The sequence below is a fragment of the Petaurus breviceps genome, unplaced genomic scaffold, assembly GCF_028583685.1.
Source record: "Petaurus breviceps papuanus isolate PSGF00001 unplaced genomic scaffold, PetGlider_PUasm1.0 90775, whole genome shotgun sequence".
Taxonomy (NCBI): Eukaryota; Metazoa; Chordata; class Mammalia; order Diprotodontia; family Petauridae; genus Petaurus; species Petaurus breviceps.
This window is the reverse complement of record NW_027187342.1, coordinates 531,599-552,579: the sequence shown is the minus strand read 5'-3', so window position 1 is coordinate 552,579 and position 20,981 is coordinate 531,599. Positions and strand designations below refer to the sequence as shown.

At 41.7% G+C, this 20,981-nt stretch overlaps 1 protein-coding gene across 3 annotated transcripts in view; it reads left to right on the top strand.

Moving 5' to 3' along the window:
- The window catches only part of CUNH2orf42 (chromosome unknown C2orf42 homolog), a 163,941-nt gene that overhangs the window by 41,579 nt on the left and 101,381 nt on the right, over positions 1–20,981 (top strand). The window contains exon 9 of one of the 3 annotated variants that reach the window (XM_069068849.1): positions 20,022–20,317. The exons of the other annotated variants lie outside the window; for them this stretch is intronic. Coding sequence (XP_068924950.1) covers positions 20,022–20,122 — 101 coding nt within the window. The 3' untranslated portion in view covers positions 20,123–20,317. Of the gene's footprint in view, positions 1–20,021; positions 20,318–20,981 lie in introns of those variants that run through there. 3 annotated transcript variants of the gene reach the window in all.

Sequence of the window (20,981 nt, the reverse complement as noted above, 5' to 3'; positions counted from 1 at the left end):
ATTTACTTATGGTTAGTTTCACTTCCCAAAGAGCTCTCATCTTGAAGTCATAGGATCTGGATTCTAGTCCCAACTCTACTACATTAGCTTTGTGACCCTGGGTGACATGCATCCTCTCTAAACTGGAGTAGTAGTGCTTGTCCTCTTAGTCCTTTAATCCAAATGGTTATTTTGAGAAAAAGTGCTTTGTAGGCAGTGCTGTGAGTTGTCATTATTAAATCATGATAATCTATACTTAGCTCATCTGTTCTTTAAGGTGGGGTGGAGTAGAGAGGCAGCTAGAAGAAGAGCTACTTTAAAACATCAGCTTGGGCAGGGGGAGGCACTGTTTCCCTTTTCTTCCTTTGGAGGAAAAAAACTGACTGTCCTTTGGGTGCCCTGGTAAACCATGCCATTTTACTCATATAGTACTGGAAGTTCCATCCAAAGCACTATACCAATGAAGTGCGTATTGTTCTCATAGTCTAAGGAATTTTAGGTTCTGGTTTGCATGATGGAGGGACTCCCCTGACTGGAGAAGTTTGAGAACTGTTTTATTGGAGCAGCAAGACCTTTGAGGATCAGTTGTGACCTGAGATTATAAATTCTTAGATCTGATAACTTTGATAGACTTGTGGCAAGCCAAGATCTATTAGGATGAAGTTCCTAATGGAACTTTTCAGAAAAGAACTAGTAAACCTATTCAAGCAGGTTGAATTTGCCTAATTTAAGATGGGCATGCTACTCTTGGTCCAGTAGAGCCTCTGGCTAGTGGGATCTCTTTTTCCACTATGGGGGGCTTTTGAGCTCTGCATCTAAACTAAAAGAAGTTCTCATGCGTGTAGGTGGGGCTTTGTATTGACTGACCCCTTTACAATGAGGAAGGTGATTGATGGGGCAGTTGTGGTTATAATGTGGGCAACTAGAGGTACTGGATGAATTGGTGTACCATGTGGACCATAAGGCCAAAGGGATGGGGGAAGGGCTCCTTAGTGACTGGGTCATTGTCAGAATTTCCCCTTATGTAGGAATCTCCTTTCAGAGGTGGCCCATCTGACTACCTGTTCTGCCACTCAAGTAGAATGAAGTTCACTTAACATAGCGTTATTCATATACAGGCCATAATTGAGTCTCAAGGTCCTGGTTATTCTCATGGAGTCAATATAGCTAGGGAAGAGTTAACCTTGGTTTTCCAAGTCAAGAATTCCCTGAGTCAACCTTAGAATACTTCTGGTAACTACTGGTTTTGTTCCCACAATAAAATATGCGATGATATTGGTATCAAAAGCCCTGGTTCTGATGGGTTCTTATATGTTCATTGGTTGGCCCCCAAGTCCAGGTCTTCCAGGACTTTCTTGCCAGCAACCTTAAGTCAGAGTTCATCCAGCCTTTTCTTTTACCCTCTAAATCTTTGTACTATTTATGAAGAATAGTAGAAAAGTCTCATTATGTTGAAGCTGTTGGACCCTCAATGTAATCATTAACAGACTAGAACCCTCTGTTATTGAACACCAAAGGGTCACTCTGTGATACTCACAAAATTAAGTCTCAAGGGGCACATGCAACCATATCCATGTAATCCAAGAACTGGAAGGTAGAATCGTTGTCCATGTAGTCCAACCCAAGTAGAAGTTGTTGTGTGAAGCTCTGCTTCCCTCTGGAGAGGGAACCCACCTTCCATTAAGGATGGAGTGTGACCATTCCACTCTTGGAAAGTACTCACTATGGAGAAGGGTGGATGGTGCCTATTCCACTATTGGGAAATCTTCAGTGTTGAGAGGTGTGAATGGTAACCCATTCTACTTTTGGGATGTCCTCACTGTTGAGAAATGTAGATTGTGCCCATTCCCACATTTGGGAAATCCTCATTGCTGAGAAGTATGAATAATACCCATTCCACTTTTTGGAAGTATTCATTGTTGAGGATTGTGGATAGCATCCCTTCCACTTTTGGAAAATCCTCATTGAGAAGTATGGATGATAGCCCATTCCTCTTTTGGAAAGTCTTCACCTTGAGAAATGTGAGTGATAGCTCATTCCACTTTGGGGAAGTCCTCAGTGTTGAAAAATGCAGATGACAACCCATTCCACTTTTAGTTCTCACTGTTGAGAAGTAAAGATGGCAGCCCATTCCACTTTTGGGAAGTCCTTACTACTGTTGAGAAATGTGATTGACCCTCATTCTACTTTTTGGAAGTATTCACAGTTGAGAATTGTGTATGGCACCCATTCCACATTTGGAAAATTCTCACCATTGAGAGCTATGAATGGTAGCCCATTCTATTTTGGTAGGTCCTCACCATTGAGAGGTATAGATGGCAACCCATTCACTTTTGTGAGGTCCTCATTATTGAGAAGTGTGGATGACAGCCTATTCCACTTGAGCATGGTCCTCACAGTTGAGAAATGTATTATCCTTTATACCTTTGGATGGCCCTGACAGTTGAGAAATGTGTATGGCAGCCCATTTGATTTTTTGGAAGTTCTAATCATTGAGAAGTGTAAATGATGTCCATGCCTTTTGGGATGGCTCTCGCTGTTGAGAAGTGTGGCTGGCAGCCCATTCTACTTTGAGGTGGCTTTTACTGTTGAGAAGCCTGGATGACAGTTCATTTGACTTTTTCCAAATTCTTACTGTTGAGATCTGTGGATGACATAAATTCTACCTTTTTGGGAAGTCCTTATTGTTGACAAGTATGGATAATTCCCATTCTACTTTTGGGGTGGCTCTCACTGTTGATGGGTGTGAATTAGAGCCCATTCTACTTTCAAATGGTCTTCATTGTGCAGAAGTGTGGTGGCCAACCCATTTCCCTTTTTGGAAGTCTTCACCATTGAGAAGTATGGATTGCAGCCCATTCCACTTTAGGGAGATCCTCACTGTTGAGAAGTGTGGGTGGCACCCTATTTGGATGGTGCCAATTTTACTTCTGGGATGTTCTCATCTTTGAGAATTATGGATGGCAGCCCATTTCCCTTTTGGGAGCTCCTAACCATTGAGAAGTACTGATGGTGTCCATTCCACTTTTGGGTGCCTCTCACTGTTTAGTATGGATGGTTTTTGGGTGGTCCTTACTGTTAAGAATTGTGGTTGTTGCCCATTCCACTTTTGTGAAGTCCTTACTGTTGAGAGGTATGGATGGCAGCTGATTCTACTTTGGGATTTCTCTTATTGTTGAAGAGTATGGATGGTACCACTTTCAATTTTGGCAAGTCCTCACCACTGAGAAGTGTGGATTTCATTTTTGAGAAATCTTCATCATTGAGAAATATGGGTAGCAGTCCATTCCTCTTTTGAGAGCTCCTCACCTTTGAAAAGTATGGATGGCAACTCATTCCACTTTTGGGTGGCTCTCATTGTTGAGAATTGTGGATGGTGGGGGCAGGGTGAAGATGGTGGAGTAAAAACAGGAACTTATTTGAACTCATCCCCAACCTCATCTAAGACCTGTAAAAAATGACTAAACAAATTTTAGTGCTACAGAACCCACAAAATGACTGAGTGAAATATACCTCCAGCTGAGGACAGGCTGACAGGCTGACAGGAAGGGTCCATCGTACCCTTCCACCAGACTGGGAGTGAAGCATAGTTCCATGTAGGCTGCATCGGCACAGATCAGTGGCACATGCCCTGCAGAGCGGACCTCAGAGGACTGAATCACTGGCAGCTGTGGCAGTTTCCAGACTTCTCAATCCATGAACGCCAAAGAGAGAGTAAAAGGTCAGTGGGGAAATTCTGTTGGACCTGGATGAGAGAAGAGAACGGTTGGGCCACTGCCTCCGGGATGGTGGGGGTGGCAGTGGCTGCAGCTGCTGTGGTGATTGATGGCTGCTTCTTGACTTCCAGGTCCACAGATGGTGGGAGGATCAAGCAACTAACCAGAAGGCAATTGCAGGAATCTCTTTGCTTTTAGGCAGGATTCTCTTGCTTTGCTCTACTTGGATCTGGGTCTCAGTCTTTGGTGGTGGACCTGGGGTGAGGAACTCTGGCATGGCAGAGCTTGTTGAGGCTGTGGAGAGGCAGTCCTCCTCACAGTTCTGAGGAGTGTCTAGAAGAAGCTCTGACAACAACTGCACGAAACCCCAGAAATTTGGGACACAACACTCTCCACTCTGGAAGCAGAGTTCTAACATGGCAAAGAGCTCAGAAGTCAACTAATTGGCTGGCAAGATGAACAAACAGTAAGAGAAATCAGACTATAGAACCATTTTTTTGGTGACAAAGACAATCAAAACATAGAACCAGAAGAAGACAACAAAGTCAAAACACCTGCAACAAAAGCCTCCAAGAAAAATAGGAATTGGTCACAGGCCATGGAGGAGCTCAAGAAGGATTTTGAAAATTAAGTAAGAGAAGCAGAGAAAAATTTGGGAAGACAAATGAAAGTGATGCAAGAAAATAATGAAAAATGAGTCAACAGCTTGCTAAAGGAGAACCAAAAAAATACTGAAGAAAATAACACCTTAAAAAATAGACTAACTCAAATGGAAAAAGAGGTCCAAAAAGCCAACAAGGAGAAGCCTTTAAAAAGCAGAATTCACTAGATGGAAAAGGAAGTTCAAAAGCTCACTGAAGAAAATAATTCCTTCGAAATTAGATAGAAGATAATGACTTTATGAAAAATCAAGATATTATAAAACAGATCCAAAAGAATGAAAAAATGGAAGGCAACATGAAATATCTCATTGGAAAAACCACTGACCTGGAAAATAGATCCAGACAAGATAATTTAAAAATTATTGGACTACCTGAAAAAAAATTATTGAGCTATTTGAGAATTGTAGATGGCAGTCCATTTCCCCCTTTTGAGAGATCCTCACTGTTGAGAAGTGTAAATGGTAGCCCATTCTATTTTGGGGAAGTCCTCACTTTTTATATGTGTGAATGGCAGCCCACTCTATTTTTGTGCCATTTTCACTGTGGAGAAATGTGGATGTTGCCCATTCCACTTTTGGAATTTAGTATTTAGTAAGTATTTAGAAGTGTGAATGGTATCCATTCCACTTTTGAGTGGCTCTCAGTGTTGTGTGGTGTAGATGGTGCCTATTCCACTTCTGAGCAATCCTCACTTTTGAGAATTGTAGATGGCACACCTTCCAATTTTCAGAAGTCTTCAGTTTTGAGAAATGTGGATGGCAGCTCATTCCCCTTTTGTGAGATCCTCACTATTGAGAAGTGTGGATGACTCCCTGTTCCATTTTGCATAGTCTTCACTGTTAAGAAGTATATATGGTGGTCCATTCCACTTTTTGGGAATCCATACTGTTGAGAAATGTCAGTGATAGCCCATTCCAGTTTTGGTTGGTTTTCACTGTTGAGAAGTATGGATGTTGCCCATTCTACTTTTGAGTGACTCTCACTGTTGAGGTTTTTCTTACATGAAACCTGGCTGCTTCTGCAACTTCTACCTCTTGCTGCTCCTAGTTTTATTGTCTGGGGTTGAACAGAGCAAATCTAATTCCTCTCAATTTAAGATCCCTGAAGATTGCTGACATGTTTCCCCTAAGGGAAAGACTTAACATCTAGGACAATCCCCAATTCCTTCCAGTTCTCCTATGGCATGATATTCAGGTCTTTTCGCTGAGAGAATGGTAGGGGAAAGATAAGAATAAGCATTTATATAGTGCCTGCTACGTGCCAGTTACTTTGCTAAGCACTTTACAGATATCTCATTTCATCCTCACAGCAACCCTGTAATATAGGTACTATTATCACCCCCTTTTTTATACATTTGGGACTGAGGCAATCAGAGGTCAAATGACTTGCCCAGGATCACACAACTATTATGTATCTGAAGCTGGATGGGTACTCAATTCTTCCTGACTCCAGGCCCAGTGCTCTATCCTCTGTACCATCAACTCTCCATTCCAATCCAATCCAATCCAACATACATTTATTAAGTACTTACTATGTGCCAGGTATTGTGCTAAATGCTGGGGATACAATTAATAAAAAGAAAGACAGTCCCTGCCCTCAAGGAGCTTCTGATCTAAAGGGGGAGAACAACATACAGGAGTCAGGGAAGCAGAATTTGGGGGGGGGGATGGGGATACCTGGGAGTACCTAGCATAAGGGCATCTTGTTCCATGGAGGTGAAATACAGGTAGAGCAGCATATAAGTGGAGTGAATTGAGAGTCCAGTTTCTGCTGTCTCTAAAGGATGGCATTGGGAGGAGTTTGTTTCTTCATCTTCCAGCCTTCCATCAGAGGGGAGAGGAGGCTGAGGGACATATCAGACAATCAAGGCTTGAGTTAGCACCATGGTGGTGAGTTAGAAATGATAAGCTTGTATTGGGAGGGGCATCTTGTTCTGTGCTGTTGAAACCAGGCAGAGCAGCTGTCTAATGGTTCCCTGCATCTGTGTCTTTAGCATCATGGATAGAACTGGAAGGAACCTCAGAGGCTGTAGTCAACCCCCTCATTTTACAGGGGAGGAAACTGAGTCTCAGGGAAATTTAAGGGACTTTCCTTTGATCATGTAGTAAGTATCAAAAGTAGAATTTGAACCTAAGTCCTCAGTCTAAACACAGAGTTCTTTCCACTGTAGCATGCTTACTCCTTGTATATCAGCAGCCTTCTGAATGTTGCTCTTCTAAATGTGGTTTGACCAAGGCAGGTCACATTGGGACTATCATCTCCCTACTTCTTTGCCTTTCTTAATGCAGCCTACTATTACATGAATTTTTTTTTTCTGTTGACTCATATTAAGTTTGTCATCCATTAAAACCCTCAGATATTTTTCAGATGTGTTGCTATATATTCATATTCTTCTCAGGGAGACATAAATGGAAAACAATTCCAGACCCGCTATAGACACTATGAGCATTTGTGGATACTCTTCAGGCCATGTAATTTGCCAGATGACTTTCGACATTTTATAAATATGATACCTTAAGATCTGTTTGTTGGGAGCTGCAGAGTTGGGGAGAGGAGAGTGGTCTTAGATAAAAATCTTAACTTTCTATATTGATCCTATTCACATCTAGTTGCGCTGGTCCACTTTCAGAAGCCCCAGCTATATAAAGGGGTGCTACATGGGCTCATTGCTGCAACAGGTCTTAGGAATCAGGGGTGGGGAACCTGTGTCCTTGAGGCCACATTTGTTCTGTGAAGTTTGGATTCAGGCAAAGGTGAATGATTATGTGGAAAAACTAACTGCTAGAGAAAGGGAGGGAAGGAGCTGGCCAAGTATAGAACTCAAGTTATCATAATGAGTTTTCCTGGAGGATATTCTTGGAAGCCAGTAGAGGTATCAGAAGGTCTTTCTGGACACAGGTCAGGACTGCTGGGTTTCATTTGGGTCATGTAAGCAATATTTGTGTATATACGTTCACAAGGGAAGGGCATCACTCAAAACCCTGTGTGGTAACCACATCTCATATGCATTCTGAAAGGGGTATAGCAACTCTAAAGCAGACACTGTGGAATGCATGACAGTCATCTCAGTTTAGTTGGTCCTAACATACCAGGCACAGTGCCTTTGTACAGAAAAGCATTTAAAAGGTTCAGCTAGGCGGCTCAGGGGATAGAGAAGAGGATCAGGAATCAGGAAGACTTTGAGTTCAAATCCAGTCTCAGATACTTACTAGATGTGTGACTCTGGGCAAGTCACTTAACCCTGTTTTCCTGTTTTCTCAATTATAAAATGGAGATAATTGAACCTACCTTTCAGAGTTGTTGTGAGTCTCAAGTGAGATGGTAAATGCAAAGCCCTTAGCATAGTGTTGTTATTGTTGAGTCATTTCAGTCATGGGAGACTGAAACCCCACTGGTGGTTTTCTTGGCAAAGATACTGGAGTGGTTTGTCCTTTTCTTCTCCAGCTCATCTTATAGATGAGGAAACTGAGGCAAGCAGGGTTAAGTGACTTGCCCAGGGTCACACAACTAGGAAGTGTATGAGGCTAGATTGGAAGTAGGGTCTTCTTGACTCTAGTCCTGGCTCTCTATCCACTATGCCACTCAGCTACCCCAGCACAGTGTGTGGCACTTAACAAATGCTTGAGTTGGCTTGGGTTGGGTCAAAAATGGCCTAACAGAACTTGAAGGACCATAGAGATCACGCAGCCCAACCCCCTTATTCTATACATGGGAAAAATGCTGCATTTGTCACCATTAGATCTGAATTTGTTTGTCTTGACCATTTTCTGCCTGTGTGACCCGGGCAAGTAATTTCTCCTGCCTGAGGCTTGGTTCCTCTTCTGGAAAATGAAGGTTTTAAACTAGGTAATGTCACCGTGATGTCCTCAGGTGAGGCCCATCCAGGGCAGAGGCTCCGGCTTTCCCTGAGATCTCCTCTCCAGGGCTCTCTTTACTCTCCCACAGGCCTCTGCTCTGAATCTTATGTTCCATTTCCTCATAGGCTGGGAAGCTGCCATTGAAGAATTATGTCCCAATAGATTCATCTCCTATAAAACAGTTGGTGAGCAGCTTTACAACTCAGATCCACGTGCTCCAGTGTTACATGACCCTGACTTGCTAAAACCAACCAACCAATCAATGGACCAACTGACCTACCAAATAAAAAACACCATAGAAACAAAAAATCAACAATAACCTGGGGCTACTTTGCATATCTCTGGGAGCTCTCTCCTTTGTCCTCATTCCTCACTGGTTGAAACTGATTTATTGATGAAGATATTCCTCTCTGCATTTGCTGGGGACTTTGTCCCCCAGGACCCTGGGGGACCCTGCAGTTTTTTTTCTGTGCACCTGGCAACTAGCCAAGCATTCTTTTGTGAGATTGAGATTCCCTAGGGCTATTTGTTGTTTGGGATTCCTGCTAAACATCAACATAAACCTTTGAAGGCAACATGCTGCTTTTTGTATGCTGCCCTCCAAAATTTATTCTCCCCTCCCCCCTTAGCTTTTTTTCTCTTCCATTTACTGGAGAGTTGCCTACTATGCCTTTTTCTTAGCCTTCTGGTTAATTTGGGTTTCTTGATAGAGTGTGTGCAGCAGAAATGTGTGGGCCTTAGCCGGGGGAAGACAGCATAGCTGAATTGCGGAAATAGGGGGAAGAAGGTGCAGTGGCAGTGCTGAGAGCACACCACTGATTTCTTCTGGAAGGGCCTGCAAGTAGGCAGGATAGCTACTCAGCATGGAGCAATGACCTTTATTGGAGTGGATCCTTGACCCGCTCCAACTTCCCCATGCTTCTTCCATCACAGAATGAGTGAACACAGGAGAGGAGAGAGCAAAACAAGGCCTTCAGCACAGCAAGCCAGCATACTTGTGGCCATCCGAGACCCCTGGGGACATTCCCTGCCTTGTGTGCCTTTGTCCTCTGCGCATTAAGAAGAGAAATCAGTCTGGTGTCAGGTGTATGTGAACCTCAGTCTCCCTTCCATCATGGCTTGGGAACCACCAAGTAACTTAGACACAGGGGATGATTATGTCAGCATCTAGTAGGTTTATTTACCACTGGGCTTGGCACAGCTAAGGGAGCAGCAGGAAACTATGGATTCTGGCCAAGAAAACAAAGCAACCAATGACCTTGTAGGGCCTTCCATCCTACCCACTGCCCATGTGACACTCACTTGTGACATTCTACATTCCTATTCTTATTCTGTTCCCTGTTTCTTTTAATAGTTCTGTCCCATCTGCACACCCAGACTTTATTCTAATAAGTTCAAGTGGCTTGTTGTCAGGGACCTTAGTGACCAAGACCATCTACCCAGCTTTACTGGCTCACTCCCCTTCTTTCAGTTCATCTTCCTGTCTATGGCCTTGCCATCAGTGGCCATCCTTCAGAACAAATAAATACCAGTTGTGGTCTATTGGTTTGGGCCATTTCTTTACATTGGAATTATATTTGCATAGATGACTCACTCACCTTGCTCTCTATTCCTTAAGCCTCAGTGATGCTTGTCCCCAGGAGGACATTTGCTTTGTTCCCACCTTGTTGGCAAGGGCCTTGAATGTCCTGGGATATAGCCAATCAATAGAGAACTAGTTGGTGGTGACCAATTAAGCCCCAGGCTTAGCTTTCTTTTTTTTTTTTTAAAGCAGTCGGGGTTATGTAACTTGCTCAAGGTTACACGGCCAGTTATTTCTGTGTGTGGTGCTGAGTATCTGAGCCCAGATTTGATCCAGGTCATCCCGACACTGGAGCCAGTGCTCTTACTCGCTGAGCCACCTGGCCGCCCCTAGCTTTCTTTTTTTTTAATTAATTAATTTATTTTTAGTTTTCAACATTCATTTCCACAAGATTTTGAGTTACAATTTTTTCTCCCTGTCTTTCTCTTACCCCCATCCCAAAATAGCAGGCCTACTGAATACCCATTCCCCCAATCTGTTCTCTTTTATATCCTCCCCTATTCCCCCTCTAACTTTCTAGTAGGGCAAGATGGATTTCTCTACCCCAGTGCCTGTATATTTTATTTTCCAGTTGCATGTAAGAAACAATTTTTTTTTAACATTTGTTTTTAAAGCTTTGAGTTTCAAATTTTTTCCCTTCTTCTCTCCTCACCCACACCCACTGGGAAGATAAGCAATTCAATATAGGTTGTACATGTGTAGTTACCCAAATCATTTCCATAGTAGTTATATTGTAAAAGACTAACTATATTTCCCTCCACCCTATCCTGCCCCCCACTTATTCTATTTTCTCCTTTGACCCTGTCCCTTTTCAAAAATGTTTCCTCGTAACTACCCTCTTCCCCAATATGCCCTCCCTCCCAATTATCCTCCACCCCCCTAGTTTCCAGTAGGGTAAGACACCCAGTTGAGTGTATATATTATTCCCTCCTTAAGCTGAATTCAATGAGAATAAGGTTGTCCCATTCCCTTTCACCTTTTTCACCTTCCTGCTCTTCCCCTCCATTGTAACAGTTTTCTCTTGCCTCTTTTATATGAGATAATTTACCCTAAACTATCTCTCCCTTTCTCCTCCCAATAAATTCCTCTCACCTCTTAATTTTATTTTTTAGGTATCATCCCTTCATATTCAACTCATCCATGTGCCTCATGTATATACATGAATATACGTATGCCCACATTCACATATATATTTAGATGCACATATACCCTCCTATACATACACATATATGTATGTATACATATATATTCCCTTCAACTATTCTCATACTGAGAAAAGTCTTATGAGTTACAATGATCATTTTTCCATGTAGGAGTGTAAATAGTTCAACTTTAATAAGTTCCTTATGATTTCTTTTTCCTGTTTACCTTTTTATGCGTCTCTTGCTTCTGGTATTTGAAAGTCAAATTTTCTGTTCAGCTCAGGTTTTTTCATCAAGAATGCTTGAAAATCCTCTGTTTCATTGAATAACCACATTTTCTCCTGTAGCATTATACTCAGTTTTGCTGGGTAGGTAATTCTTGGTTTTAGCCCTAGCTCCTTTGACCTCCAGAATATCATATTCCAAGCCCTTTGCTCCCTTAATATAGAAGCTGCTAGGTCTTGTGTTATCCTGATTGTGTTTCCACAATAGTAAAATTGTTCTTTCCTGGATGCTTGTAATATTTTCTCCTTGACCTGGGAACTCTGGAATTTGGCTATGATATTCCTAGGAGTTTTCTTTTTGGGATATTTTTCAAGAGGTGATTGGTGAATTCTTTCAATTTCTATTTTGCCCTCTGGTTCTAGAACATCAGGGCAATTTTGCTTGATAATTTCTTGCAAGATGGTGTCTAGGCTCTTTTTCTGACATGGCTCTCAGGTAGTCCAATAATTTTTAAATGATCTCTCCTAGATCTATTTTCCAAGTCAGTGGTTTTTCCAGTGAGATATTTCACATTGCCTTCTATTTTTTTTCATTTGTTTGGATCTGTTTTATAGTATCTTGATTTCTCATAAAGTCATTAGCTTCCAATTGCTGCAGTCTAATTTTGAAGGAGTTATTCTCTTCAGTTAGTTTTTGAAATTCCTTTTCCATCTGGCAAATTTGGCTTTTTAAGGCATTCTTCTCCTCATTGGCTTTTTGGGCCTCTTTTGCCATTTGAGTTAATCTATTTTTTAAGTGTAGTTTTTTTTTCTTCAGTGTAGTTTTGGGCCACCTTCAGCAGGCTGTTGACTTGCTTTTCATGATTTTCTTGCATCATTCTCATTTCTCTTCCCAATTTTTCCTCCACTTCTCATACTTGATTTTCAAAATCCTTCTTGAGCTCTTCCATGGCCTGTAATCAATTCATATTATTCTTGGAGGCTTTTGTTGCAGGAGTTCTGACTTCAGTATCTTCCTCCCATTCCATGCCTTGATCCTTTTTGTCCCCAAAAAAGGATTCTGTGGTCAGTTTGTTCTTCCTCTGCTTTCTCATGTTACCAGCCAATTACTTGACTTTTGAGTTCTTTGCTATGGTAGAACTCTGCTTCCAGAATGGAGAGAGCTTTGTCCCAGATCTCTGGGGTTTTCACAGCTGCTGGAGCTATTAGGAGGGCACCCTCTCTACAGACACCACAAGCTTTGGCTTACTGGCCACACACCCCAGGACCACTACCCAAGACTATGATCCAGATCCAAGCAGGTTAAAGTAAGAGTGATTACCCTCTGAACAGTCTCTTGGTGCCCCTATGATCTGCAGGCCAGAAGCTCTGGAAGCAGCCCTGTGGTGGTGGCTGCATAGCCGCCACACGGCCACCACTTCTCACCCCGGGGGCAGGGGCCAGACTGAGCTCTTCTGTTCCTCCCTGTTCCAACAGAGCTCCACATTGACCTTTTACTTTATCTTTGGCATTTATGGGTTGAGAATTCAGGAAACTGCCACAGCTGCTGGTGATTCATGCTCCTGAAGTCTGCTCTGGCTGCTGCTGGTCGGGGCCGCCCTGAGGTTGGAACCATGGCTTTTGTGCTCGGCTCCCAGCCTCGTGCCACAGACCCTTCCTGTCTGCCTGCCAGCCTGCCTTCAGCGGGAGATTTGTTTCTCTCTGTCACTTTGTGGGTTCTGTAGCTCTAAAGTTTGTTTAGAGTAATTTTTTGACATGTATTGAAAGTAATTGGAGTGGGAGCTCACACCAAGTTTGTGCTTCTACTCCACCATCTTGGCTACACCTCCCAATAACACCTAGACTTAGCTTTCTTATGTGCCTAAAATAACATTTCTGAATCCATTCCCTGTCTCTTGGAGCAGTTGATCAGTCAGTCAATAAGCATTTATTAATCACCTTGTTGTCCAACAACAATTTATTGATCACCTATTATATGCTAGACAGTGCAGCTAAGTGGTACAGTGAACTTGAAGTCAGGAAGAACTGAGTTCAAGTCCAGCCTCAGAGACTTCCTAGCTGTGTGACCCTGGGCAAGTCACTTAACCTCTGTTTGCCATTGGAGAATGAAAAAGCAAACCACTGTAGTATCTTTTCCAAGAAAACTCCATGTACAGAGGTTCATGGGATCATTAAGAGTTGGACATGCCTGAAATGACTGAACAGCATGGGCTAGACACGGTGCTAAGTCCTAGGAATAAAAACAGATACAAAAGGCTGTCCCTGCCCTCAAGTGCTCACAACAAGCAACAAACAGGTACAGACAAGGCGTATGAAGTAAAAATGGAAATATTTAAAAGTAATAAGACATTAAAATTAAGAGGAATTGGGAAAGCCTTCCTATAAAAGATGGGATTTTAGCTGGACTTAAGGAAGCCAGTAGGCAAGATAAAGAGGGAGAGCATTCCAGGCATGGGCTAGAGCCAGAGAAAATGACCCAAGCCAAGAAATGGAGGATCTTGTTTGTGGAGCACCAAGGAGGCCAGTGTCACTAACTGAAAAGTACATGTTAGGGAGTAAGGTGGAAGAAGACTGGAACAGTAGGAGGGAGCTAGGTTATGAAAGGCTTTGAATGCCAACCAAAGGATTTTGTATTTGCTCCTGGAGGCAATAGGGAGTCACTGGAGTTTAATGAGTAGAGGAATGTGACATGGTTGGACCTCACTTCAGGAAAATCACTTTGGTGGCTGAATGGGGAATAGTTTGGAGCAGGGAGAGACTTGAGGCAGGCAGCCCACCGGCAAGTTATTATAATAGTCCAGGTGTGAGGTAATGAGGGTCTTCACCAGAGTGGTGGCAGTGTCAGAGGAGAGAAGGGGGCATATAGAGAGATGCCACAAAGGTGAAGCAAACAGATCTTGGAGACAGATTGTATATGGCATGTGTGTGTGGGAAGCAGTGACACATAATGACATCTCCAGGATGACACCTAGGTTGTGACCCTGAGGCTCTGCCAGGATGCTGTTGACTGCTAGGGCAATAGCAAGATTTAGAAGCAGGGAGAATTTAAAGGGAAAGATGATGAGTTTGGTTTTTGATATGTTGAGTTTAAGATGTCTACTGGACATTTAGTTTGAGATGTCTAAAAGGCAGGTAGAGATACAAGATTGGAGGTCAGCAGAGAGGTTAGCATAGGATAGGTGGATTAGAATGGACATGTCCATGGGAGAGGTTAGGGGTTCTGCCAGGTGGGGTAGAGAATAAGATCATAGAGTCATAGGATTTCAGGGCTGGAAGAGAGCTTTAGAGTTATTGAATCTGACCCTCCGATGTCCAAGAATTCCCTTTATCAATCAAACCACAGGTCTGGTCCCTGTTCCTTATCTTTAGTAAATATTGAGTCAACCCAAAGAACACTGTAGGGAAGGTTCATTTTCTAGAGAAATCTCTAATTTCTCTTTCTAAAGACTTCCCAATACTACTTGAATCATCCGTGAAGGATAACTCCTACTTTACTGAAAAAAAAAAAAAATAGAGGCCCTCTATGATGAATTTTCATTTTCCCTAACTTCATACATCAAAATTTTGTCTTTATTGTCTCTTCTCTTTTTTGCTCCATCTTGGAGGACTGTTGGATTGTTTGGAATCAAATGTTGAATTGATGGCTTGGAACTTCCAGAAATACATTTTATCTAAGAAATCATCCTCTTCAGGGTAGAATCAAGATGGTGGAGTGAGAGTCCGCCATTTTGAGCCTGTTCACCCAGTGTCCCTCATCTGTAACAACCTAGAAAACAAGACAGACTGAATTCTGATTGGGAGAGCCAACAAGAAGTCACTGTGAGTCAAGTCAAAATGACTCAGATTCAGAATGAGCTGAGGCTTATAAGAAAAGCTAAAGAGAATAGAATATCTTGTAAGAGCTATCTTGGGGAAAAGAGGTGGATTGAAGAAGTAATAGGATCATTGCTTGACCTAGATGGCAAAAAAGACAGCTGATGACAGAGAGAAAATAAGGCTGTTTAGTTCTCATTTGTCTTGTTTCTTCAGCCAAAGAGAATGACCTTTGATCTGAAAAGTCTAGAACAAAAGTCTAGACTGTCTAGGATAAGTAATGATAATGGCTATCATTTATATAGTGCCTTAAGGCTTGCAAAGCACTTTATAAACATTATCTCATTATCCTTCTACTAATCCAGGGAGATAGGTGCTATTATTATCTACATTTTACAGGTGAGTAAGCTGAGGGCCAGATAGGTGGAATGAAATGGGGTCATGAAAAGTCAGACATGACTGAAAAACGATTGAATGACAATAATGAAACTGAGGCAGACAGGAGTTAAATAATTTGCCCAGGGTCACAAAGCTAGTAAGTACCTGATACTGGATTTGAACTCAGTTCTTGACCCCAGTTCTAGCACTCTGTGCTACCTAGCTACAAGGCAGTAAGGAGCACCTAATGAGTTTGAACCATTTTACCAGGTGCACTACATCCTTGTTACTGCAAGAACTGGTGGATATTATCACTGAGTCATTGTGAGAGAAATTTAAAAAATTGTGGATAACAGGAAAGATTGTTGTATCATTTTTCAGTCATGTCTGACTCTTCATGACCCCATTTGGGATTTTCTTGGCAAAGAAACTGGAGTGGTTTGACATTTCCTTCTCCAGCTCATTTGACAGATGAGGAAACTGAGGCAGGCAAGGTTAAGTGACTTACCCAGGGTCACATAGCTAGTAAGTATCTGGAGCCACATTTGAACTCTCAAACATGGCTTTCAGAATCCAAGCCCAGTGCTCAATCCACAGTGCCACCTAGCGGCCTTACTACAGAATTACAGAAGGGAAATAGTCCCTATTGTTTGTGTTAAAGAAAAATAATGCTATCTGTAAATTGAGGACCAGTGACCTTAACTTTGAATCCTCACAAAATTCAAGAAGATATTATTAAAGAAATGGTTAACAAAATCTAGAAAAGGAGGAAGGTCTCTCAAACAGCTAGGAATAGTAAATGTCAGACTAATCTAATTTCTGTGTAAATATGGTTCCCCTAGATTTTAGCAAAATAATTGATAAAGTATTTTATGTTATTTTTATGGAAAAAAGGAAGTGACATGGACTAGAGCAATGGTTCCCAAACTTTTTGGTCTCAGGACTTCTTTATACTCATGAAAATTATTGAGGATCCTTCCCCTAGAGCTTTTGTTTATATGGATTATATCTAATTGATTTTAACCACAATAGAAATGCAAACATCTTAGTATTATTATGAAAATAGTTTTGAACTTGAAAGGGTCTCACAGACCCCCAGGGGTCCCCAGATCACACTTTGAAAGCCACTTTACTAGATAGCTAGATTAAGAAGAGCTTGAGGGGTGGCTAGGTGGTGCAGTGAATAGAGCACTGGCCCTGGAGTCAGGAGAACCTGAGTTCAAATACAACCTCAGACACTTAACACTTACTAGCCATGTGATCTTGGGAAAGTCACTTAACCCTGATTGCCCTGACTTTCCCCCTCCAAAAAAAAAAAAAAAAGAACTGGTTGATTAGTCTACTGCAAAAAGTATGAATGGTTGTATGCCCCCTTGAAAGGAAATATCCTATATGATCCTCCAGGCCTCTGTCCTTACCCTGCCTGTCCTGTTAAGTTTTTGTTGATGACTTTGTTAAAGTGCATTTATCAGATTTACAAATGACACAAAACTTGGAGAGATAGCTAAGACTGCTGGATGAGAGAGTCAAGACCCCAGTTTTGACAGGCAAGAACAGAGAGCTAAAATGAATAAAAAGAAATTTAATAGAGATAAATGTAAAGTTGTATTTGAGTTCAAAAAATCATCTTCACAAAATAGAAAAGTATGGAAGGAAGTGAGCATTTATTAAACACCTACTATATGCCAGACTTGCACATTTAGAGTGCAGTAAATATTGTCTCATTTGATTTTCACCATGACATCCTTGGGAGGTGAGTACTATTATTATCCCCATCTTGCAGATGAAGAGTCAATCAGAGGTTTTATGTGACTTGGCCAAGGTCACACAATTAGTAAGTATCTGAGCTTGCATTTGTTCCAGATCCCAAGGCCAGGGCTCTATGCACTATGGCACCACCTAGTATCTCTGTAAAACCAGACATCAGCTTACCTGAAAAAGATCTGAAATTTTTAAAAGACTATAAATTGAATATTACTTCTCATTGTGATGTGGTAGCCAAGAAAAGTTACCATAATTTTGGGCTGCACTAGGAGTATTATAGCTTCCAAGAATAAGGAAGCAACAGTCCTTCTTTACTCTGCCTTAGTCAAGACCCACCTGAAGCCTTGTGTTCTGTATGAGGGAACTGATGAACAGTAGGGTCATTCATAGGAGGGACACCAGGATGGTGAAATGCCAGGAGTCTATGCCATAGGAGGGCTGATTGAAGGAACTGGGCATATTTGATTTGCAAAAGAGAAGAAAGAAGGTGGACATGACATCTGTCTTCCGGGAGATGAAGGGCTTTTGTATGGAAGTCACATTAGATTTATTTTGTTTGGCATACAAGGGTATAACTGGAAGCAATGGGTAGATGTTATATTGAACAGGTGGCAAATTTTGGTTTGATGTGGTCAGTAAAAACTTTCCTAACAGAATTATGTAGAATGGATGGCCTCTGGATGTGGTGGGGAGGAGGCTGTGGTGAGATATCTTCAAGCAAGGGCAGGATGACCCTGGAAGGAGGGTTGTAGAAGGGATTTTTTATTTTATTTATTTATTCACTCATTCATTTATTTATTTATTTGCTTTTTTGAGTGGGGGAAGGCATAGCAATTGGGGTTGTGACTTGCAAGTGACTTGCCCAAGGTCACACGGCTAGTACGTGTTAAGTGTCTGATGTCGGATTTGAACTCAGGTCCTACTGACTCCAAGGCTGGTGTTCTATTCACTATGCCACCTAGCCGCCCCTTTCAATTAATTATTTATTTTTTTTTGTAGAAGGGATTTTTTAGTGGGCATGGGGTAGGTTAGATGGTTGCTGAAGTCCTATCCAACTCTGTGCTTCTGTGACTTTAGAAAGAGGACAGGGAATGGCTTTCTCTTTCTGAATAACTAGATCTAGGGCCCTTCCCAGGGATGGGCTAGTAAGTATTTAACAACCAACTCTCCAGAAAAAAAATGTATGCATGATTCACTTTTAAATTTAATTTACATCATTAAGATTTTCTTAATGGATTTTTGTAGACAATTAAATTTTAATTTTTTTTTGGAGGGGGGAAGGCAAGGCAATTGGGTTTAAGTGACTTGCCCAAGGCACATGGCTAGTAAGTGTGTCAGATGTCTGAGGCTGGATTTGAACTCAGGTCCTTCTGACTCCAGGGCTGGTGCTCTATTCACTGCACCATCTAGCTGCCCCTAAATTTTGAATAAAAAAATTATCCAATTAAAAGCCCCCAATAAATTAAGCCCTGATTTGTAGTGTTTATGGATTTCTGAGGCATAAATCCTCCCATGGAAAATTTAACGATTGACTCTCTCAAGCCAGTATGAACTGATTACAGCACATCATTGGCCATTTCAGACATAAAAGGGCAAATTTAGTCCAATATGCTTATGGTAGAGGCCTGTATCAGCAATGCCATATTCACAATGCCTATAGAGATTACAAATATGCTGATATAATTATCCATTACAAAATACGTCATGTTTGCCATATGAGGAAATAAACTAGAAAATTTATTAAGATACCAAAAGACTGAGTCCCAAAACCAGAAAGTGAAAGCCATCAGAGTAGTTATGATATTGGCACAGGTAGATAAAGTAGAAAGCACCCACATTTTCAAGCCTTTAAAACAGAACAGGCTACCTCAGGCAAAGGTCCTCCTCTCCCCACTCACAGCAACCACCCAGCGTCCGGGAAGCACGCTCCCAGCAGCTTCGGCCCCTGGCAGTCCTCAGCAGGAGTCCTTAGCAGAAAGTCCTTAGCAGTCCTAACTCAAAAAGGGCTTCGCGCTGCCACTGCCTCTGCTGCTGCCGCCGTCACCACCACCGCCAGCCAACGCAGGAACGCTAGCTTGGCTTCCGCTTCCTCTTGCTCCGCCCCTTCCTGCTACATCAGCAAGTCCAACAGGGCATGGAAGATCTTTAAATCCCATAACCCTTACAAGGCCTGAGAAAGAAAGAGGAACCCAGATGAATGGGTTCTCACCTTCTGGGATTCAAGCCTATGGCCCTGATCTCTCTCTTAGAGCTCATTTTGCATTGGGATCACTTCTTGAATTGTGACTTGGGAATTTCTTTTCTTCCTTTTAAAAAATATGTAATGCTGCTTTTTGTTTTTTTATCATAATCATTTCCCAATATACCATCCCTCTCCTCCCACTGCATCCTCCCTATAACAAAGACAGTTAAATAAAACCAAGCTGTTAGAAAAGCACTTTAATCTGATAGCATATGCAGCACTTTATTTATGTAGTATGGGGGCAGCTAAATGGCTCAGTGGGTAGAGCTCTGGGCCTGGAGTCAGGAAGACATCTTCCCGACTTCAAATCTGGCTTCACACACTTAGTAGCTGTGTGACCCTGGCCAAGTCACTCAACCATGTTTACCTCAGTTTCCTCATCTGTAAAATGAGCTGGAGAAGGAAATGGCCAACCGCTCCAGTATCTTTGCTAAGAAAACTCCAAAATGAATTCACAAAGAGTTGGACATGACTGAACAACAACAATGACAAAAAATGTCCATACTATCCAGTCTCCCTACAGAGAAGAGTGAAGTGTGTTTCATCATCTAATCTCTGGGACTGAAATTGGTCACTGAAATTAATTGGAATTTGGTTGCATTTCAGTGTTTTTTAAAATTTACATTATTGAATATATTCTCTTGATTCTGTTTTCTATACAGGGCTATTTCATAGAGGTCTTCCCAAGTTCCTCTGCAGTTCCTCAAGTTCATTGTTAATCACACACACCACAGTGCCATTCCATTCTATTCACATGCTGTAGTTTTGGTCAGTCATTCTCTAGTCTTTGAGCTCCTACTATGGTTCCTTTTTTTTTTTTTTGCTACGGTAAAGAGAGCGAATGAGTATTATGTTTCTTTAAGTCTTTCTGATATTTGTGGTGAAATCCTCTTATGTTTCTTTTTACTTCTTAAGCTTTATTCAAATATGTTTTAAAAAATTAAATTTTGTGAAAAGGCTTGTGTATCTGTTGCATTATATTCCACACCCCCACCAAATCCATATTTAGTAAAATTGTGCCTGAAGAGAATTCCAATAAGACCCCAAATGCAAGATATGCATAGAATTGTCTTTAGGGTAATCTCCCTCAACTTTCTTTCAAATGTACAATTTTGCAAGTTGGATGGGGGGGGAAGGGTTGACTACTCTCTTCTGTTGGAGAATAACCTGTGGGTTCCCATTCTTAACATTATACATGAGGAACCCCCACTACTGAGCTTACCCCAGTCAATAGACAGATCTATTGCAAAGTAAAGGAATTTAATAAGATGCCATCGTAAGAACAGTAGCCATGCAACATTCTGCCATAAACCTGGATGATCTTTCAACCTTGGTGTCATTTTCAAGGGCTGTGCATTCTCATGTTTCTTCTTTGTGGTCGTTTGGTCATTATAATTTCACAGCATTCAGGTTAGGTTAAGACAATTAAATTCTTTAAGTGAAAAGTGACAGATAAAATATTAAAACAAACAAAATAAAACTTGATTATGGCTTCCATTGCATTGGATAACTATTCTATGGAAGATTTATGGAAAGACACAGATAGGGACTAAAAGAGGGCTGTGTGTGTGTGTGTGAGAGAGAGAGAGAGAGAGAGAGAGAGAGAGAGAGAGAGAGAGAGA